The 20,614-nt window shown below is 41.7% G+C and overlaps 1 protein-coding gene across 2 annotated transcripts; it reads left to right on the top strand.

Moving 5' to 3' along the window:
- Positions 1-5,316: 5,316 nt before the first annotated feature.
- On the top strand, positions 5,317-19,719 carry LOC123744842 (tektin-4). Of its 2 annotated transcripts, XM_069327095.1 has the most exons (9): positions 5,317-5,564; positions 7,358-7,519; positions 10,407-10,596; positions 11,608-11,724; positions 13,795-13,983; positions 15,234-15,362; positions 16,147-16,266; positions 18,112-18,266; positions 18,832-19,719. In XM_069327095.1, the coding sequence occupies exons 1-9, from the start codon at positions 5,395-5,397 to the stop codon at positions 19,040-19,042; spliced, it is 1,443 nt and encodes a 480-aa protein (XP_069183196.1). In that variant the 5' UTR covers positions 5,317-5,394; the 3' UTR covers positions 19,043-19,719. The 2 variants fall into 2 exon arrangements, with proteins under 2 accessions (XP_069183196.1, XP_069183239.1); XM_069327138.1 differs by lacking the exon at positions 13,795-13,983.
- The last annotated feature ends 895 nt before the right edge of the window (positions 19,720-20,614 follow it).

Genomic DNA, 20,614 nt, shown 5'->3' with positions numbered 1-20,614 from the left:
GCATCATCACTTGAGGAAGCTGGGCTGGAATATGACTGGAAGAGTTATATCAGTGATCCTAGTTCGAGACTTCTCTATATTGCAGTATATTCGTTTTCACTTGGGAAGGAAGTTCAGACGTGTCTCTAAAATTAATTTTAGAATATTAATGGTCTGACACGTGTGGCTATTTGTTCATATTTTACTGAAGCACTTTTCATCATCTTCAGAGGCAGAGAGACAGTAAATTTATATTGGTTGTTGTTTCAAAGATTCAGCTACTCGGAACAAAAAGTTCCAAGCAGGCCGGGCTATGGTGAGCCCATAGTGGACCTACCTAGCTGGGGAGTGGGGCTGTATGTTCTAGAGTTTAAAATGGCTGTTGTGTTGTTTTAAATTTACCTACTCAGAACGAAATGTCCATGTAGCACAGGCTATAGTGAACCCGTAATCGAGTTCGTTTATTCACGATAACCTTGTTACTGTGATATTTGGGTCACAGTTTTAAATTAAGGTGGGGTTTCCTTCTTTTTCTTCCGTTTCTTTTTCACTTCTGTTTTAGTCGTTTTAATAAAGTTTATTGGTTTTAGTCCTGTTTTAATAACATTGTCTTGGTGGTGGATATAGATGCACAGTGTTCACTAGTGTCCCATTTTTCAACTGCTTTTATCATCATTGCAGTCGCTGTGGATTTTGCATGTAATTCAGCTGCTCTTGTTGGATTAATGTTGTGTTTGATGCACAGGGCTTCAGTTGCTTCACATTCCAGTAAGTAGTGCAATAGTGGCGCCTCTGCTTCTGTTCCACAGATATGACACTCTTTAACTATTGGGTTCATTACCTCCCAGCAGCACTTGTAACCAAGTCTGAGTCAGTGTTTGGCTGCTGCAATGTCTCTGCAGCCGTCTCTCGGCGTCGGTGTTTCTTCCAGGCTGTACGCTTACAGTGGACAGCCCGAGCACAGTCCGCATTCCACTAGGGAACCCACTTCCGCGTGCCCCAGGAGGTAGAGCGGAGGGCAGCGTCGACAGTATCATGGAAAAGGAGGAGGACGCGAGGAAGAGGCAGAGAGGAGAGGTCAGGGAGAGTAGTAGCACGGAAAGTGCTATTATATCTTGCTGAAAAAAGCGTCTCCAGCCTTACACACGAGATTTAGTGCTGTTAACACCCTTTTGACTGGTGTCGACATACCAACTCACTCCTTTTATGATAATTGGCTGAGCTACAATGCTTACAATCTCATTAAACTTAATATTCCTTTTAAGTGCAATCTACCTGTCTCTGATATTCCTCTTCATCTGTACCCCTCCATTCAAGTATTATACACACCTGTCACCAAGAAAGATAATGAGAATCTTGCTCTTCTCAAAGCTGTCACTCTTGAAACAATTGCCTCCTCCATCGAGAGTTTAAGATCTCACGAACACTGTGTCTACACCGACGGCTCAGTCCAGTCTTCTACTGGACGGACTGCAGCGGCATGTAGGTTTTATAGAAATAATATTTGCGCAAAGACTGTCAGTGTCAGGTTAAACAAATGGCTGACCTCCACACAAGCAGAACTAGCAGCATTACACTTAGCAACCAGTACATTAAAAAACATTGGAGGAGGAATAATATTCTGTGATTCAAAGTCTGCTCTTCAAGCAATCGAAAACTTCTCTTGGAAGATCGACAGCAAGAACCTCATACTCCCAATTATAAATGACCTAATTGATGCACAAAGTAAAGGGTCTCGAATCTCCTTTGTATGGATACCATCACACATAAATATAACCCATCATAATGAGACAGACATTGCAGCCAAATTAGCGTGTAACAAGTTTGAAGTTGAATTAGATCTAGGTATCCCCATCTCTGCTGTCAAAACTGTATTGGTAATACCTGCCACAGGTATTACCTGTGGCAGGTGGCTGCAGGTGACGGATCTCCCAATCCTGAGCACTCCAGTTGCAAATTCTGTGAGCAGGAACTATGGCACGATCTCCCGCACTACACCACTGAATGCCCAGTTATTAGACCTTTCAGACCAGTTGGCATGAGGTACCTAGAGCTTTGCAATTACTTTATTCACTCTCGTATTCTTGAAGATATCCTCACAGTATACCCAAAATTTGCCAGTGCAGGCTATTAAACACATGGCTCTGTATGACTAACCATCCTGCGAGATGGGGACTTGTATTACCACTGCTACCTTATTCATATACCTTATTTTGATATCCTCAAAATGCATCCGGAGTCTGCCAGTGCAGACTGCTTATCACATGTCTCTGTATGACTAACCATCCTGTGTGATGGGGATTTTTTAGCATCACTTAGTTAGCTTTTTTGACACACTGTACTCCACTTCATATAGTCTAGGATAGCTGCACTAATGCAGATGTACCTCATATCTTAATAAAAATAAACTGACACACGAGTGCACTCCTGGATGAAAGTACAAATCGTCCACTTCACGATTCTGGGCGCTTCTGCCCCACCGGCGTCAGTGCCGGTAATGATTATAGATTGACTATTTTCACTATTTAAACTGATTATTGTGATTAAGCTATATCACAAGATAATTACTTAGTGGATTTAGAGATTATTGGCAGTACTTGATAGTGCCTTTTGTTCTTTATTTAAGGATTTTGAATATAGCATCACTGGAAGCTATAACTTTGGTTCCAGCAATATTTTTTGATTATAGGGCTCGAAGCTTCTAAATTCTGGGGATCACAGTAGTAGTAGGCATCCATCAGTCTCAGGAGACTACGGTGTGGCCTCACTAGGGCGCAAAGCCAGGGTAGGTTGATATGGAGAAGCTGTTACCCAGGCAGCAGGTCCTCCCTCTCTACGGCGCCGAAAGACCCATCACATGTACAATGTAATAAGAGACATTGTGCTCTAGAGTGTACTTGACCAAATGGTCATGAAAGACGCTGATTTATTTATTTATTTTTTTATATACAAGAAGGTACATTGGGGTTTAAGAGAGTACATAGTAATGATGTTGATTTTACATTCTTGTAAAGCCACTAGCACACATAGCATTTCGGGCAAGTCCTTAATCTAACATAATTTTAAGTAGAAAATTTACAGTAAAATTGACAAAAAATGTTTACAGAAACTGACCTTACAAAATCAGTCAAGGAAATGTTATATGAGTATGTGACAATGCAAACCAAATTTAATATAGTTATGATCTACGTGCGTGATAAAAAATGGAAATTGTTGAAAAAATAGTTTTATTAAGAGCCTATTACAATACAGATTAAAAAGTCATGAGAAGCCTTAAGACAGACTGTAGATAATTTTGAACAACAAATATTTTATAATATTTACGTCTGGATCTTGGCCAGAAGTGATGCGCAGACTCCCATGGCGCAGTAGCCTGCGCAGCCGGGTCACAATCAAATGATCCCGGATTCGATTCCCGCGCCACGACCAATACGTTTGGGCAACATTTCCTTTGACCTCATGCACAGGTACATACGTGCCTAGAAATCTTGGTCACCTCGCCAGCTTGAAGAAGTCAACTGGCAGATGCATCCTAACTTGTTTTGTTCATTTGTTTACACTTTAAACAACTGTTTATTCTAGTTACAAAGTTATTTATAGTTACAAAGTACTTGCTTATTAGAGTGTGTTGTGCACACACACACACACACACACACACACACACACACACACACACACACACACACACACACACACACACACACTCTCACTCTCACTCTCACTCTCTCTCTCTCTCTCTCTCTCTCTCTCTCTCTCTCTCTCTCTCTCTCTCTCTCTCTCTCTCTCTCTCTCTCTCTCTCTCTCTCTCTCTCTCTCTCTCTCTCTCTCTCTCTCTCTCTCTCTCGTGTGTATATGCTCCAGGCTCTTGCTACTATCCTTGTCTACTGTGGTGAGTGAGGGCCGCGGTCACCATGACAACGTCAGCCTGTAGTCAGTACTGGTGGAGGGCCGGGGGGCGCTGACTGGTATAGGCGAGTCTCCCCACACACATTGTTGTCATCCCTGCCCGTCTACGACAGTGGAGTCACAGCCATTGTTAAAACATTCTAACATATCGTCTCAACATCTCTACTGAATAGTACCGTTGTATTGTGTGAGTACTCGCATAGTTCACCTGCCCATATACATATAACTGGCCGACCCCCTCACAGTGCAGTGTTCTACGTGTTCTACTGAGAAGTTGATAAATACCTCTAAAGGATACCTGATCAACCAGGCTGTGATTCATACGTCAGGCTGCGAGCAGCCGTGTCCAACAGCCTCATTGACCAGTCCAGCAACGAGGAGGCCTGATCGAGGACCGGGGTGCGTGGACACTGATCCCCGAAATCATCGCAAGGTAACCACAAGGTAACTGTACTCTGGTACGTGTGTTTGCTGATATTAAGCTACAGTAAAATAGATAGAGCTTCGCCTTCACACACGTGGGGTCCACGGTTCGAGTCTCCTAGAACCCAGGTGAATAGAATTAAACTCCAGTTCCTGGGCCCCTAATGTTATACCAGTCACTCACTTTCCTCATAGTATTTAAAGAAAATGTTCTTATATCCCACTGGCTTGACAGAGCTTCCAGTTTCCATTTCTTCAATTATCATTCCTTTCCTATCTTACCGAATGGGTGGTTGGTATGGTGCTGGGATTAACGCCTAATGACCGCGGGAGGGTTATTAAAGCCTCCACCAGTATAATTTAGTTCTGAACATAGTCCAGGACCAAAGGTGAGGGTCCCATGCTGGCGGTGCGTACTCCAGTATTGCTCTCACGTACGTGATGCTATACTGTGTTCTCAATGTCTCCTTATTCATATGCCAGAAGGCCGTTCAGCATTGTGCATGACATGTTATCTGTGTGTCTACAATTCTCAGTTGTCTGCCATTTAACTGGTCATTTCTCCTGCAAACATCCTCATTGAGATTGTATATTTGACGAATGTGTGTGTACGAGCCTATATCTTTGCCCGAAACGCATTGCGTAATAGTGGCTTTAGGCATTGTATGTACTAGCTCTATCTATATATCAATCCATTAATGTAACATCACTTGTATGTATGTACCTTACCTGAATAAACATATTTATTTATTTATTTATCTGTGTGCGCTTTTGCATGTTTGCATAACATTACCAAACAGTGAACAGGGAAGATTAACCCTGCCACCTCAAGCCTCGACCCTACATGTCCAATTACTTATTATTATTATTATTATTATTATTATTATTATTATTATATATATATATTTGACCACATTTGTGGAGGTTGTCTCCATAACGTCTGTCATGTTCATAGCAAACAAATCCGTTTGTATGAGCTGCGTTTCATACGCCAGCAGTATGTAAACAACAGAGAGCGTTCTAATGTAGTAGACCTTCCTTGCCCCAAGAGCGTGCTGGTGAGCCTAGAGGAGCCAGCCAACCGTCATGGAGGGAACTGCCACAGCGGTGAAGACGGTGGAGGAGGTGGGGGCGACCCTGCAGGACTCCCGAGGACCCTCACAGGAGCTGGCCGCCCCAAGGGAAGCCATCACCTTCACTAGCCTCGTCCCCCACACTCAACCCGCCGACGTCAAGCCCGGCAACCACCCTTATAGGTAAGGGGAGATTGAGCGGATGAGAGTAGGTCAAGTATAGGTGGGTAGGTAACAAGTAGGTAAGGTGTAGGTGGGTATGGAACCCATGGTCATCAAGACCACACTATATCATATCATATCCATATCTTCATGGATATGAAGTAGCTAGAACACTAAATTCCACTAAACACATCAACTTAATTGTAGGGATAGTCAGAAACAGCCTAGCACGTCTGTATATAGCGTCAGTCAGGCACCCTCACACACCTCTACAAGCTACTCATCAGTGCTGGAACATCCTTTAGCACTAACACTCAAGTCAAATACACAAAAAATACGAGTTCTAGGCCTCTTTTTGTATCAAATTTCATCTTACAAAGGAGACTATACAAAATCAAATCAAATCAAATGTTTATTTAGGTAAAAATACATGCATAGAGGATTAGTTACAAACATAATGTTGGATTTATAGATAGAGGTAGTACATACAATACCTATAGCCACTAGTACGCATAGCGTTTCGGGCAAGGTGAGGTGGGGGAAAAATCACTTAGACTAAAACTTAATAGTAATTAAGCTTAAAGTATAAATTACGTTGAAAGAAAAACAAGAAAAAAAGATAAAAAAGGGGGGGGGGGGGACATGGTAGAAAATAGCCAATATACGAGTTGGTCAACAAACAACATACGAATGAATCAATATGAACGTTGTTCAGATGATGTGTGAGAACAAGCACCTTCACCTTCTCTCCGATATACTTCTCTGACACAGAAGAAGTGTTTAGACAACCTGTCCTCCCATTTAATGCATTTTTAACAGAATCGACCAAATCATCAAAAATTGCTGAATTTGGGTAAAAATTAAACGTCCGTAATAGTTTGGGGATACCCAATTAAAATTTTACGACTGTTAAGTCGAGAAGGTTCCAGCTGGATTACTATATGCCATTATATTAAAATTACAGGGGGGGGGGGTATGTTGTGCTTAAAATAGCCTAATGCTAAAGATGTCAACTTTGACCAGTAGAATCGTCGGGTCTTCGGCGCCTCTAAACCATCAGCAACATTGACCATAGATTTGTTGTGTCCCGCGACACTCCCCGCGTGAAGCATGATCCAGATTCATGAAACAGTTACGCAAGTACTTACGAACGTGTACATCTTTCCTCAATTTGTGACGGCTTTGGTTACATTTATTAAAACAGTTTACAAGCATGAAAACTTGCCAATCAACTGTTATTATTGTTATAAACAGCCTCCTGGTGCTTCGGAGCTCATTAACTGTTGAATAATTGTAAACAAAGCCGCTAAAGATTTAGAAAAGATGTACCGGTTCGTAAATGCTTGCATAACTGATTCGTGAATCTGGCCCCTGATTGTAATCAGAATGGCTCAATTTCCCATAACCAGATTACAAAAACGACGCATTTAATCAGAGGAGATTGAAATTTAATCAATTTAATCAATACAGAAAGTATTGAAGAGACCTCCTCTGTAGTATGTAGCTCAGTCTTCTCACGAAGCAAAATAGTCCCGAGTCCGAATCCAGGAAAAGGGGGACTTCTTGAGGCCAGAATTCCAATACTTTGTTAGTCCCAGTGCACATAACAGGAACTGGGAGATGAATTAAAAGCGAATGATCATTTAGGGGCGTAAAAATAACCTGAGAAAAACAGGAACCTCTTGACAATACTAAAAGACGTATAGAAGCATTAAAGTGTGTGAAGCAGTGGTGATGGCGACGAGTGAGAGGTCACCTCTCACTCGTCGCCACCTGACAGCTGCTGTAAAGTGTTAAGATCGAGTCTTGGCCAGCGCGGTGGACGTCGGCGGCTGGCGGGAAAGGTTGGGGAGGACGACGTCGCCGCTGCAGACGGTGGAGGAGGCGCGGACAGGGGAGTTGACGCCCTTCCGATGGCACACCCACCACCTGGACCGTCATCACCAGGCCGACGCCCTCCTCGAGTACTCCGACAGGTCAGTCCTCCTCCTAGTTTCTAAGCTACAATGGTAATTATCTAGAGAAAGCGCTGTTGTGACTCTATTAGCCGTAAGATGTGACAATGCTACCTTAGCGCTTTCCCTGTTAGTGCAAGTGACCAGGAGGGATATAATATTGGGTCAAATATCACTGAGGGATCAACTAGGGGTGATTAACTGGGGTCTCAGGTCCCAGTGATCACTATAGAGAGCGGGGCTCGGGAACTCTCAGGTATTACCCCCCAAATTTATTTGTGATAAAATTATATTATTCCGGACTCTAAAGGAAACAAAAACAAGCCAATGCCAGTTGCTCTTAAAACGAAGAATAAACTTCTCTCAAGGGCAAGAATTAATAAAAAAAACTTTAAAAGTCACACATGCGGTAATAAGAGTAGCACCCGATACATAATTAATAAAAAAGATTGAAGAACTGAAGCATTTCATTCGAAATTAACATCTCTACTTCAGATTTGGAAAAATTGGGTGTTCATTTTTGATAAAATAACATTTTATTTTATTGTGTGTGTGTGTGTACTCACCTATATGTGCTTGCAGGATCGAGCATTGACTCTTGGATCCCGCCTTTCGAGCATCGGTTGTTTACAGCAATGACTCCTGTCCCATTTCCCTATCATACCTGGTTTTAAAATTATGAATAGTATTTGCTTCCACAACCTGTTCCTGAAGTGCATTCCATTTCCCCACTACTCTCACGCTAAAAGAAAACTTCCTTACATCTCTGTGACTCATCTGAGTTTCAAGCTTCCATCCATGTCCTCTCGTTCTGTTACTATTCCGTGTGAACATTTCGTCTATGTCCACTCTGTCAATTCCTCTGAGTATCTTATACGTTCCTATCATGTCCCCCCTCTCCCTTCTTCTTTCTAGTGTCGTAAGGCACAGTTCCCTCAGGCGCTCTTCATACCCCATCCCTCGTAGCTCTGGGACGAGTCTCGTTGCAAACCTCTGAACCTTTTCCAGTTTCATTATATGCTTCTTCAGATGGGGACTCCATGATGAGGCGGCATACTCTAAGACTGGCCTTACGTAGGCAGTGTAAAGCGCCCTAAATGCCTCCTTACTTAGGTTTCTGAATGATGTTCTAACTTTTGCCAGTGTAGAGTACGCTGCTGTCGTTATCCTATTAATATGTGCCTCAGGAGATAGATTAGGTGTTACGTCCACCCCCAGGTCTCTTTCACGCGTCGTTACAGGTAGGCTGTTCCCCTTCATTGTGTACTGTCCCTTTGGTCTCCTATCTCCTAGTCCCATTTCCATAACTTTACATTTGCTCGTGTTGAATTCTAGTAGCCATTTCTCTGACCATCTCTGCAATCTGTTCAGGTCCTCTTGGAGGATCCTGCAATCCTCATCTGTCACAACTCTTCTCATCAACTTTGCATCATCCGCAAACATCGACATGTAGGACTCTACGCCTGTAAACATGTCGTTAACATACACAAGAAATAGAATTGGTCCCAGCACCGATCCTTGTGGTACTCCACTTGTTACTGTTCGCCAGTCCGACTTCTCGCCCCTTACCGTAACTCTTTGGCTCCTTCCTGTTAGGTAGTTCCTTATCCATTCTAGGACCTTTCCCCCCACCCCCGCCTGCCTCTCGAGCTTGAACAGCAGTCTCATGTGCGGTACTGTATCAAAGGCTTTTTGGCAGTCCAGAAATATGCAGTCTGCCCAACCATCTCTGTCCTGTCTTATCCTCGTTATTTTATCATAGAATTCCAGAAGGTTTGTTAGGCACGATTTCCCTGTCCAGAACCCATGTTGATGTTTGTTCACAAACCTAATGTTCTCCAGGTGTGCAACCAGTCGTAGCCTAATTATTCTTTCCAGTATTTTACAGGGGATGCTTGTCAGTGATACAGGTCTGTAGTTAAGTGCCTCCTCCCTATCTCCTTTCTTGAAGATCGGCACGACATTTGCCTTCTTCCAGCAACTGGGCAATTCTCCTGACATAAGTGACTCATTAAAGATCATTGCCAGAGGCACGCTGAGGGCCTGTGCTGCTTCTTTTAGTATCCACGGTGATACTTTGTCTGGTCCAACTGCTTTAGTTGCATCTAGAGTTGTCAACTGTTTCATTACCTCCTCCGCTGTCACCTCTATATCTGATAGTCTTTCATCTAGGGTAACCCCTTCCAACAATGGGAGCTGCTCAGGCTCGGTAGTGAACACTCCATGGAAACTGGCATTCAGTGCCTCGCAGATTTCCTTGTCACTTTCAGTATATGCCCCCTCTGTCTTCCTTAGTCTTGTCACTTGGTCGTTCACCGACATTTTTCTTCTTATATGACTGTGTAGTAACTTAGGTTGTTTTTTCGCTTTGATTGCAATATCGTTCTCATAGTCCCTTTCCGATGTTCGTCTTATGTTAATGTAATCGTTCCTAGCTCTGTTGTATCTGCTTCTGTTGTCCTCTGTTCTTTGTCTTCTGTACTTCCTCCACTCCCGCCTGCTGGCCATTTTTGCTTCCTGACACTGTCTATTAAACCATGGGTTATTATATTCCTTCTTATTTTTTCCCTTTACCGTTGGTATAAATCTCTCTTCGGCCTCCTGGCATTTCTGTATGACTAGGTCCATCATATCTTGGACTGTTTTTCCTCTAATTTCTTCCTCCCACTGCACTTCACCCAGATAGTCCCTTATCCTCATATAGTCCCCTTTCCTGTAGTCAGCTCTCCTTTCCCAGATCTCTTGTCCCATGGTCATAATTTTGAATTCCATCATGTAGTCAAAGACTAGGACACAATGGTCACTGGCCCCTAGAGGTATTTCATGCTCTAAATTCTCGATATCTTCTACGTGTGTGTGTGTGTGTGTGTGTGTGTGCGTGCGTGCGTGCGTGCGTGCGTGCGTGCAGGTTGCGAAACAAGAGCCGCCAGACGGAGAGGTACACGGAGGAGCGGACCCACACAGCTCAGGACTCGGTCACCAAGGGCCTGGATGAGCGCCTGGGCTCCACCCTCGAGCACCGCTCCCACCTTCACCACGCCATCAACGCCACGGTGGAGGAGCTGGCCCTCCAGGACACCATGAAGACCCGCCTACAGGTACACCTCCTGCAGGCTCCGCGCACCAGTTACTGTGTAATACTCCTCCTCCTGAAATGACAATTCTCATATCAGCTGTCTGCTCGAACGTCCAAAATTGTACTGTGTTTCAGGATTAGCCCAAATGGCGTTCTACCAATTAAAGAATCTAACCTAACCTGTCTAAGCTAATTTAAGCCTAATATACGCTATTAAGCCTAAATTTAGGCGGGACAGAAATGATTGGGAACGCTTCCTTTCGCCTCATGCACCTGTTCACCTAGCCGTAAATGGGTACCCGGGAGTTAGTGAGCTTGTTATGGGGTTGCATCTTGGGGAAGGTCAGTCGTTCGACCTTCCCGGTGGGGGAACGATACAAGCCTAAGGTATATATATATAAACACAGGCTTCCTGTCCCCGACAAATCGAATTATAAATGTGCTGTATGAGGCCTAGAAATTCTGAAGTTTGGATTTCGGCGTATTTTTTTGTGCCTTCTACATCATTAACAGTACAAAAGCTGCAACAGTTTATTTTTGGACGTTCGACCAAAGAGTTGTAATTACAGTATTTCAAACATAGGTTAGATTGCATATACATATATATATATATATATATATATATATATATATATATATATATATATATATATATATATATATATATATATATATATATATATATATATATATATAACTTTTTAGACACTCAACCCACCAGGGGACTCGAACACTGGCCAACAAGGTGGCAGTTGCATGCTGTATCCACTACACCATACTTCAAAGCACCTGTTCACCTAGCCAGGTGAACAGGTGAAAATCGTAGTCTGTGCATATATATATATATATATATATATATATATATATATATATATATATATATATATATATATATATATATATATATATATATATATATATATATATGTAACTGAGGTTTAGATGAATATAAATAGGAATATAAATGGCCCCAATAGATCGTCTCCGGTTTCTTTTTATTCTTTGGTTCTGTTACTCTGGGCGTCCCTGGCAGGTAGCGCTGTTCGCTCTGGAGCTGCCGGAGAGGAACACCGAGGAGTGTGTACACATCCGCAGGTTCCGTCAAGGGGTCGACAGGACTCGTGACCCCGTTACCTTCGCCCTCGACAAGGTCAGTGTTTGCTCTCGACAAGGTCAATGATAGTCCTCAATAAGATCAATGCTTATCCTCGAGGGAACTTTTGACAAGCCCCGACTTCCTGTCCTCATCGAGGCCACTCGAGAGACAGTGGCCCTCAGGTAAACTCAGGTATAATGTCCTGGATGAGGCTACCGCTCTCCGTCACACACACATTTCAAGCTTTGCTCATAATAGTAACAATGCTTCAAATCAGTTGTTATAGTAGATTTATCTTTAATATTAGTCATCTAAACCCATTTCCTATCATTGCAATGGGTTGGGTTTCTGTCTGAAAATCCTCAATGTTTATAAATTCCTGTTTCGATATTTAAAAATGTACTTTCAGAGTCTAATCCCATTTTCTTTAATTATGCGGAAGACTAAAGTTTACTCACTGGTGGTCATTGAGCTGTTGTTATAGCCTCAATAACCCTCCTTGTAAACTGTAAGGGTTGATAGGCCTTAGACCCTTGATAGACCTTAGACCAAACACCAACCAAGTCTGTCTTTCCATACCTCATGTGTTTTAAGGAGTTTTAACTACTTGTTTTTTTTATTAAGATAATGTAAATATGTAAATTATGATAATTTTGTTTATATAATAAATATATATATATATATATATATATATATATATATATATATATATATATATATATATATATATATAATATATATATAATATATATATATATATATATATATATATATATATATATATATATATATATATATATATATATATATATATATATATATATATGTCGTACCTAGTAGCCAGAATGCACTTCTCAGCCTACTATGCAAGGCCCGATTTGCCTAATAAGCCAAGTTGTCCTGAATTAATATATTTTCTCTAATTTTTTTCTTATGAAATGATAAAGCTACCCATTTCATTATGTATGCGGTCAATTTTTTTTATTGGAGTTAAAATTAACGTAGATATATGACCGAACCTAACCAACCCTACCTAACCTAACCTAACCTATCTTTATAGGTTAGGTTTGGTTAGGTAGCCGAAAAAGTTAGGTTAGGTTAGGTAGGTTAGGTAGTCGAAAAACAATTAATTCATGAAAACTTGGCTTATTAGGCAAATCGGGCCTTGCATAGTAGGCTGAGAAGTGCGTTCTGGCTACTAGGTACGACATATATATATATATATATATATATATATATATATATATATATATATATATATATATATATATATATATATATATATATATATATATATATATTGGTGTATACTGGCAGCAGGTTTTCTTTCAAACATGTTTCATTGAATATGACCGCATATTCTGTATTTATTATTTTCTGGTTTAGGGCTTCTATCCCTCTAACTATTTTCTTAGCATCAGGGCTTAATTGGAATAGGAGTTCTCCAAAACTCATTTTCGTACTTTTAAGGTGAAGAAAAGAAGTGATTTACTATAGAGTGTATTACACTTATTTGTATAATTTGCACGACGTTTCGAACCTCCATGGTTCATTCTCAAGTGAACAGATCTTACAATACTAGTTGATTTTATACCCGCATTAGGTCAGGTGATAATACAATGAAGGTGAAAAACATGGGGGGATACATAAGGGATAAACATAGGGGCTGCAGAAGGCTTATTGGCCCATACGAGGCATCTCCTATCTAAACACAAAGATTAATCCAGTGTAATTGGCCTGTTATGTTGGACATTGTCTTCTGTGTTGGCATCGATATGTTCTTGTCTTGTCCTTACTCTCATGGTGGGTAGAGTAAATAGTTCCGTGATTTGGGTGTTCATGGTAGGTCGCTCTATTCTTATGTGAATTGCTTCAAGAATTTGTAATCTTCTTGAATCTTGGGTTTTGTCTATTATGCAAGTATTCTTGTTCAACATTTCTCTTGTTAGAGTAATGTCATGGGCTTGTCTCATGTGAATATATATATATATATATATATATGACAGTGCCAGACCATTCAGAAATAATTGAAACAGGGATTTCCTTAAGTACTTTCGTATTTAATAATACACCTTCAGTCAGAAGGGTCCATCTATCTCTCATGTCGGGACCCTGGTCGAGCAGGAGACGGAGATACTGCGTACTGGCAGAGCTCTCCTGACGCAGACACTGAAGGAGACAGAGGCGCAGATCGGCCGCCTGCTGGAGGTGAAGCGCCTGCTGGAGCACGACTGGTCCGACAAGCAGGAAGCCTTCCAGCTGGACCACTCCGCTGCCAAGCTCGTCAACCAGGCCATCCAGGCGCAGTTTAAGGTACATCAACAGTCTCTCAGACCAAAGTTGAGCTTGAGGTTAAAAGATATTGATCTTTTAACGCTAGGCAGATGTTTCATAACGTTCTGATTTGAGTTTTATGTTCGAGCCACTCCTCATTTGAGTAGGATCTAAGACCTTGGCAAAGCATGCATATACTCCTCTCCGCCATCGCTGCTCCATAAATAAACCTAAGCTATCCCAACCCAACTCAATACTACTTAACCTAACCAAACCTGACCTGACCGAAGCTAAGCTAACGAAGGGAAAAGGAGATGAAAATCGTTGACGTCAAAATATTGCTGCCGTCACAGGTTTTAGAGCGTACGGTATCTTTATGTTGCGTAGTAGCTGGTGCCAGTGTATTCCCGTGTATCTGGACCTCAGTCTAACAGGAATGATATATTCCTTCATTGCTGAACTCTTTATTCTTGTTCCAGCAGCATTATCAGTAGTTTGTCGTCTCCAATTGTTCATGGTGTTAGAACTCGCCTCCATATTTTTTCCACAGTCGCTATTCCACATTTCCACTGTGGAAAAAAGTTTGTTTTCTCCACATAATTTGATAAGATTTTTATGATTTAATATTTAGGTGACGGTGTGATAATAAATATTAATAGACACATGTGTTGCTTCGGTGTGCACAGAATTATTTAACTTGAACAATAGTTTAGAACACAGAGGGAGTCTTGAACCATGACACATGTATTCTGTACATGTGCAACCCGTCCTCCCGAGCGTTCCCATAATCACTAAATTTGTTGTACTAAAGTGCCTGAGCCTAACCTACCCGAGGGCCCACCAACAGAAAACAGGACATCACGTCAATTTCAGGAGCTGCTACCATTAGTTATACATCAGGTTTTGGCCTTAGATAAGTTATACGTCAAAAGGCGATGTGTTATAAAGAAAACGGATTGATATGAGTGACTATAGAGCGCTCTAAGTCTGAGTATAACATTTATTCCTGCACAAATCTGGTTAAAATTATTCATCATCCAAACTGGAGTTATAAACAATACAATAAGATACAACAACAATTTTATTATATCCTAAGCTGTGTACTTCCATTATCTGTTTGACGCAGGGAACTTCTTTAGAAATATACAGCGAAATATACAGTGTACTCACCTTATTAGGTGAGTACAGCGAGGATGTTAAAAGTTACAGGTATAACTGATATATCATAACATACTGCAAGGTGTAAGGTAGATCATGAGATGTTCTTCCTCTCCCTTAACCCCCCCTAGCCAGTGTCGGCGGCCCTGCACGAGGGCACGTCGGGCCCTGATACCTGGAGCAGCCGTACCCAGCACCACCTCCAGGTCTCCGGCAGGGAGATCACCTCAGGTACTCAGCTCAGGGGCGCCGCCAGCCAGGTGAGTTACTCTCATACTCTTAGTAAAGTCACCAAATCATGTTTTTTATGAGTAATTTTAGAGAAATTTGTTAATTTTATATTATTCAGAAAATATGTTTCGGCTCTTGTGAAACACGGACAGGAAATTATAATCGAATTTTTGTTTTTCAGAGATAGTAACTTGTAACCTTTAAAATGTATCTATGTAGTTATTTATTTATTTATATTTTAGCAACAAGTAAAGGTTGCTAAAGATGAAATAACACATTCTGATCAATCTAAACAGGGATACATAAGCAGACGATAAGTCACAATAACGTGGCTGAAGTATGTTGACTAGACCACACACTAGAAGGTGAAGGGACGACGACGGACCGACCCAGGATTCGGTCCAGGGCGGACCGAAACGTCGTCGTCCCTTCACCTTTTAGTGTGTGGTCTGATCAACAGGGATACGTAATCTTCTCGGTGAATATACACTGAGAGTTTACTTTAGTCCTGGACAGTGTTCAGGACTAAAAAAATATACTTGCTGATTGGTCAGTAGGTAATTGTGGCGGCCTTAATAACCCTCCAGAGGTTGATAGGTCATAAGTTCTATATCAATTTATTGTTTATATTATACGTTTTTCCTCCTTTTAACAACTGTCCTCATATTATTATACGTTTTTCTTCTTTTTAACAACTGGTCCTCATATTAACATAGACAAGACAAGAAAGCAGGCCAACGCCAAGAAATGTATTAGCGTGTATTTAAAGCAGCGTTTTGGAGCAAGGTCAAAGACTCGTCCTCTCCTGTACAGGCGCTGCAGGACGTGGCTCGGGACGTGGAGGCCGCAGCCGAGGCCTCGGACGTGGCCCTCAACACTCGCATAAGGGAACTGGAGGACGCTAAGTCCAAGCTTGTTGATAAGGACGCCATGGTAAGGCCCGCTCTCTTACCCTTAACCTGAGGACGCTAAGGTAAGGCACGTTCTCTTTCCCTTGACCCGAAGACGCCATATATTAAGACCCACTACCTCACCCTTGACATATATATTCTAAAATAGGCTTTGAATTGCATTTGTGAGGCCTAGGGGTGGAATTATTTGTGCCTAGTATAAGTTCAATAAAGTTTATAGTTGCTGCGTTTCCATTTTTTGTTATGCTCTTTGGAATTCCGATATCAGAAAACGCGATTTTTGTCTGGGTATAACTGTTCAAAAATTCGTACATTCCGTCCACAGTGCTACACGTTCCCTCAGTTTGTTACTATTTATAATTACACCGGTGGGAAGTCATTGTGTTACTACTTGAAATAATTTGCAATGTTGGATACTTATGGGCAAGAGAAGAGATGTTGTTTATGGTTTAGTCTACCCAGCTTGTTTTCGTCACGTATATTTCCTCATATCTACCGTAGAGTTTACACTTCCTTGTATCTACCATCGAGTTTACACTTCCTCGAATCTAACATAGAGTTTACTTGAGTTCTGGATTAAGGTCCCAGTGGGCACCGTGTCCAAGTGTAACGGTAACTCTATGTTGTCAACGTAGATTCAAAGTGGAATTGACCTTATGCTTGGATATTGTGCTACTGGGATGTGCTTGCTGGTTGGTCAGTAAGCTATTGTGGTGACCTTAATAATCCTGCAGAGGCTGATAGGCCTTAATAACCCTCCATAGGTTGATGGGTCCTACTAACCAACCAGAGGTTGATAGGCCGTAATAACCCTCCAGAGGTTGATAGGCCTTATAAATAACCCCCCAGAGGTTGATCAGTCTTAATAAGTCTCCAAAGGTTGATAGTCAACCTTGACGACGAGCAGACGGCTGGACACCGCCTGGGGGCCGCCGGATTACGTTCCATTTCGAGATTTTAGCCACAGGGTTTTGACACCGCGGTCTTGCATACCTATTCAACGGTGCGAATTGTTACGACACCTGGCTCATATATCTCCTGGAATAACAGGAAAGTTGATGGATTTTGAACCTTTTCTGGCTAGTTCTTCGAGCGGGAAGACGGTGTCTGGCGTCGGCTTGGCCAGGAGTTGGTGGGACTTGGTGGGTTTCTGGTGTGTCCTCACAACATGAGGCCGATAAACTAATAGTCTACTTGTAAACTGGCAAGCGAGCCTTTGTCCTAAACAGAGATTATTTTCACCTTATCACTTTATTGTATTTTAAATTGTTGTTCTCAATTTTAAAAACATGCTAAACTCGTTTTCATTTAAACCGCCTGAAGAATTTGGTTCTTTGTAAATAAAATTCCAATGTATACTCAAATGGTTTTTCGAATTTCATATTTCACATTTTTTTTTAGAATAATACACCGTGTTAACGTAACCAAACGTAATGAAACCTTAATCTTATCTTTAACTATAACTTTAACCTTAATCTTATTATATGCTAACCATAGATAGGGAGTATTGTTGTTATTTTAGATTTAGCTACTCAGAACGACATGTCCATGTAGCACCGGCTATAGTGAGCCCGTAAGATAGGGAAAAGATAATAGCACAAATTATGTAGTGGTTTTGAAGTCATTCCCTTCACGGGATCGACTCCCTGAAAACAGATTGGATAACCAGGTGTCGTTCACTGGACCTTACAACTATACAGAACTGTATTTACGTGTTGAATATAATATTCTGTCGCTCATGATTTTCTGTCTTTTTCGGTTTTCTTATTAGAATGATAAAATATACGATATGAATAATACAAATATGATAAAAGTCATTACAGATTATTGTATGATAATTTAAATTGTGTTTGACTTGTACTAACAGTTGCGGAAGGAAATAGGAGAGGAGGAGGTGAGTCTGGGGTCGTTGCGGCAGGCACTGCAGGACAAGGAATCCCCCCTTCAGGTGGCGCAGAGTAGACACTGGACCCGCTCCTTCAGGCCCGGCGCTGACCGCTGCCTCGACCACCCTCACTATAGGTAGGTGACCAACCTATTGGGTGGCCAATATCCAGGGGTTGATAGCCTGTAATAACCCTCCAGTGACTGATAGGTTCAAGTATGTTTATTGAGACAAGAAAGAAATACATCTCAAAGGGATAGAGTAGCTTAGGCTATTTCTACCCCCCCCCCCCACTCCTGACTGATAGGGAGGTGACTGTCTCCGGTTACCTTTGTAAGGGAAACGAGGCTGTATTTTTCCGCTAAAAAATAACGCTCAGGAGTCATATTTCCAATAGGCATCGTATTTTGAAAACTGCAGGTCAGTTTGGGCTTGCAGTAAAATAAGTACCCGGGATTTTAACTGTTGTGAGTTGCACTCTCGGGAAGGTCATTATTATATAGTGGCTTAGACTCTAAGCCACTAGGAATCCTGCACTTCGGCTTACCCAGGTCCTCTAAGCCTTAGAAGACCTGGGTAAGCCCTAAGTACAGTCTTCCTGTCTACAGGCTTCTAATTATTTATGAAGGTTGAAATACATACGTGTGGCAGCTATGAATCATAATTAAGTACCATCAATGACTGTCACCTCGGCGTCTTCAGACTGAAGGACGAGTTGGAGGAGCTGCCTCAAAGCATCGAGGCGCTGCGAGAGCGTCTGAGAGCCAGCGAGGATACTCTGGAGGACCTTCATCGCCTCCACGAGGACTTCACCAAGGACATCCTCAACAGGGAACACACCCTCAGTCTAGAGCGTCGCTGTGTCACCGTCAGGAGCCTAAAGCAGACCCAGGAGAAGCTCTTGGGTCTGTGAATATGTACTCACCTTGTTGTACTTCCACTATTTGGTCCCGCCTCTCAACTATCAATCAACTGGTGTACAGGTTGTTGAGCCTATTGGGCTCTATCTTATTTACATTTGAAACTGTATGGTGTCTGACTCCACCACATCAATTCCTTATGCATTCCATTTGTTAACTACTCTGACACTGAAAACAATAATTTATAATGTCTCTGTGGCTCATTTGGGTACTAAGTTTCCACCTGTGTCCCCTTGTCTGTGTTCCACCCGCGCTAAGTTGTTTGCCTTTGTCCACCCTGTTAATTTCTCTGCGAATTTTGTAGGAGGTAATCATGTCTCCCCTAACTCCTCTGTCTTCCAGTGGTGTGAGGTTTAGTTTCTATAGCCTTTCCTCGTAACTCGTACCTCTCAGTGTGTGTGTACTCACCTAACTGTACTCACTTAAGTGTGATTGCAGGGACTGAGCTTCGGCTCTTTGGTCCCGCCTCTCAACTATCAATCAATTGGTGTGTGTGTGTGATGTGTGTGTTGTCACCTACTTTTACTCATTTTTACTGGCGGCTTGTCAAAGGCCCCCTGATCTTTGCACGAATGCCCCCTTCACGGCTTTACGTGAATGTAAAAAGACCAATCCTATGTAATCTCACCAAGCCATTGTACCTTGCAAATAAATTATTATTATTATTATCTATCCTGATTTTTATTTTATACGAGCTTGAAACCGGTGTTCCTTGTTCATGTTACATCTGACCTTTTAAAGAAGTGGTCTGAATCAGGGCTAAATCATAGGTGCCGATTGGTAAGTAAGCTGCCAAAAATTACTTTAATTTACGCGAAAGTCATCATCTCTCCAGTGTGTCTCAACGGGGACAGGAAGCCAGCAGCTTCTCAAACGTACCCCCCAATTGTTCCCGAGAATTTTTCTAGCTGGATTTTGAATTGAAGTAGTGTAATGTCTTGGCATTTACGGGTTCGGTGGGTAGGCGGTTCCATGGGTTTAAAACCATGTGGGTGACAAAACATTTTCTGTTTCCTCTCTTACATTGTGACATGTTGACTTTGAAGTTGTTACCCTTTGTTTATGTTACATTTAACCTTTCAAAGATGTGGTAGGGATTAACATAATCAAACATAATCTAATCAGATTAACATAATCTGCCCGAAACGCTGCGCGTACTAGTGGCTGTACAAGAATGTAACAACTCTTGTATGTATCTTAAAAAAGGTGTGGGCGTTCGGCATAGTACATAATTTACACTATCTTTTTCACTGACATCACCACCGTATTGCCAAAAGTAAGTAATTATCAAAGGAAGGCACCAAACGTATTGTCAGAAATATTTGTAGCCTATTCTTAATCTCATGTAAATTGACTCCTTCCATTTACACTTTCTTTTAATATAAGTGAGGGACGAGTTTGTGTTTATAATTGCATAATGCTTAAGTGTTACTGCTGTCCACCATTGCCGTTCTCTTAGCTTTTTCTTCATCCTCTTGGATCATCTTGATTCTTGTTTTTTTTATTTCAAAGTTGTCTGACATACAACATCGACAAGAGTTTTTTTCCGAGGTTGATACCTGGTT

The sequence above is a fragment of the Procambarus clarkii genome, chromosome 1, assembly GCF_040958095.1.
Source record: "Procambarus clarkii isolate CNS0578487 chromosome 1, FALCON_Pclarkii_2.0, whole genome shotgun sequence".
NCBI lineage: Eukaryota > Metazoa > Arthropoda > Malacostraca > Decapoda > Cambaridae > Procambarus > Procambarus clarkii.
The sequence above is the reverse complement of the archived record's forward strand: the minus strand, read 5'-3'. Positions and strand labels throughout refer to the sequence as shown.

Excerpts from the sequence above, each read along its gene's own strand:
- LOC123744842 (XM_069327095.1), top strand. The coding sequence starts at position 5,395 with ATGGAGGGAACTGCCACAGCGGTGAAGACGGTGGAGGAGGTGGGGGCG. Across the intron at positions 7,520-10,406 it reads CTCCTCGAGTACTCCGACAG|GTTGCGAAACAAGAGCCGCC; the intron begins GTCAGTCCTCCT and ends GCGTGCGTGCAG. Across the intron at positions 11,725-13,794 it reads TTACCTTCGCCCTCGACAAG|GAGACGGAGATACTGCGTAC; the intron begins GTCAGTGTTTGC and ends CTGGTCGAGCAG.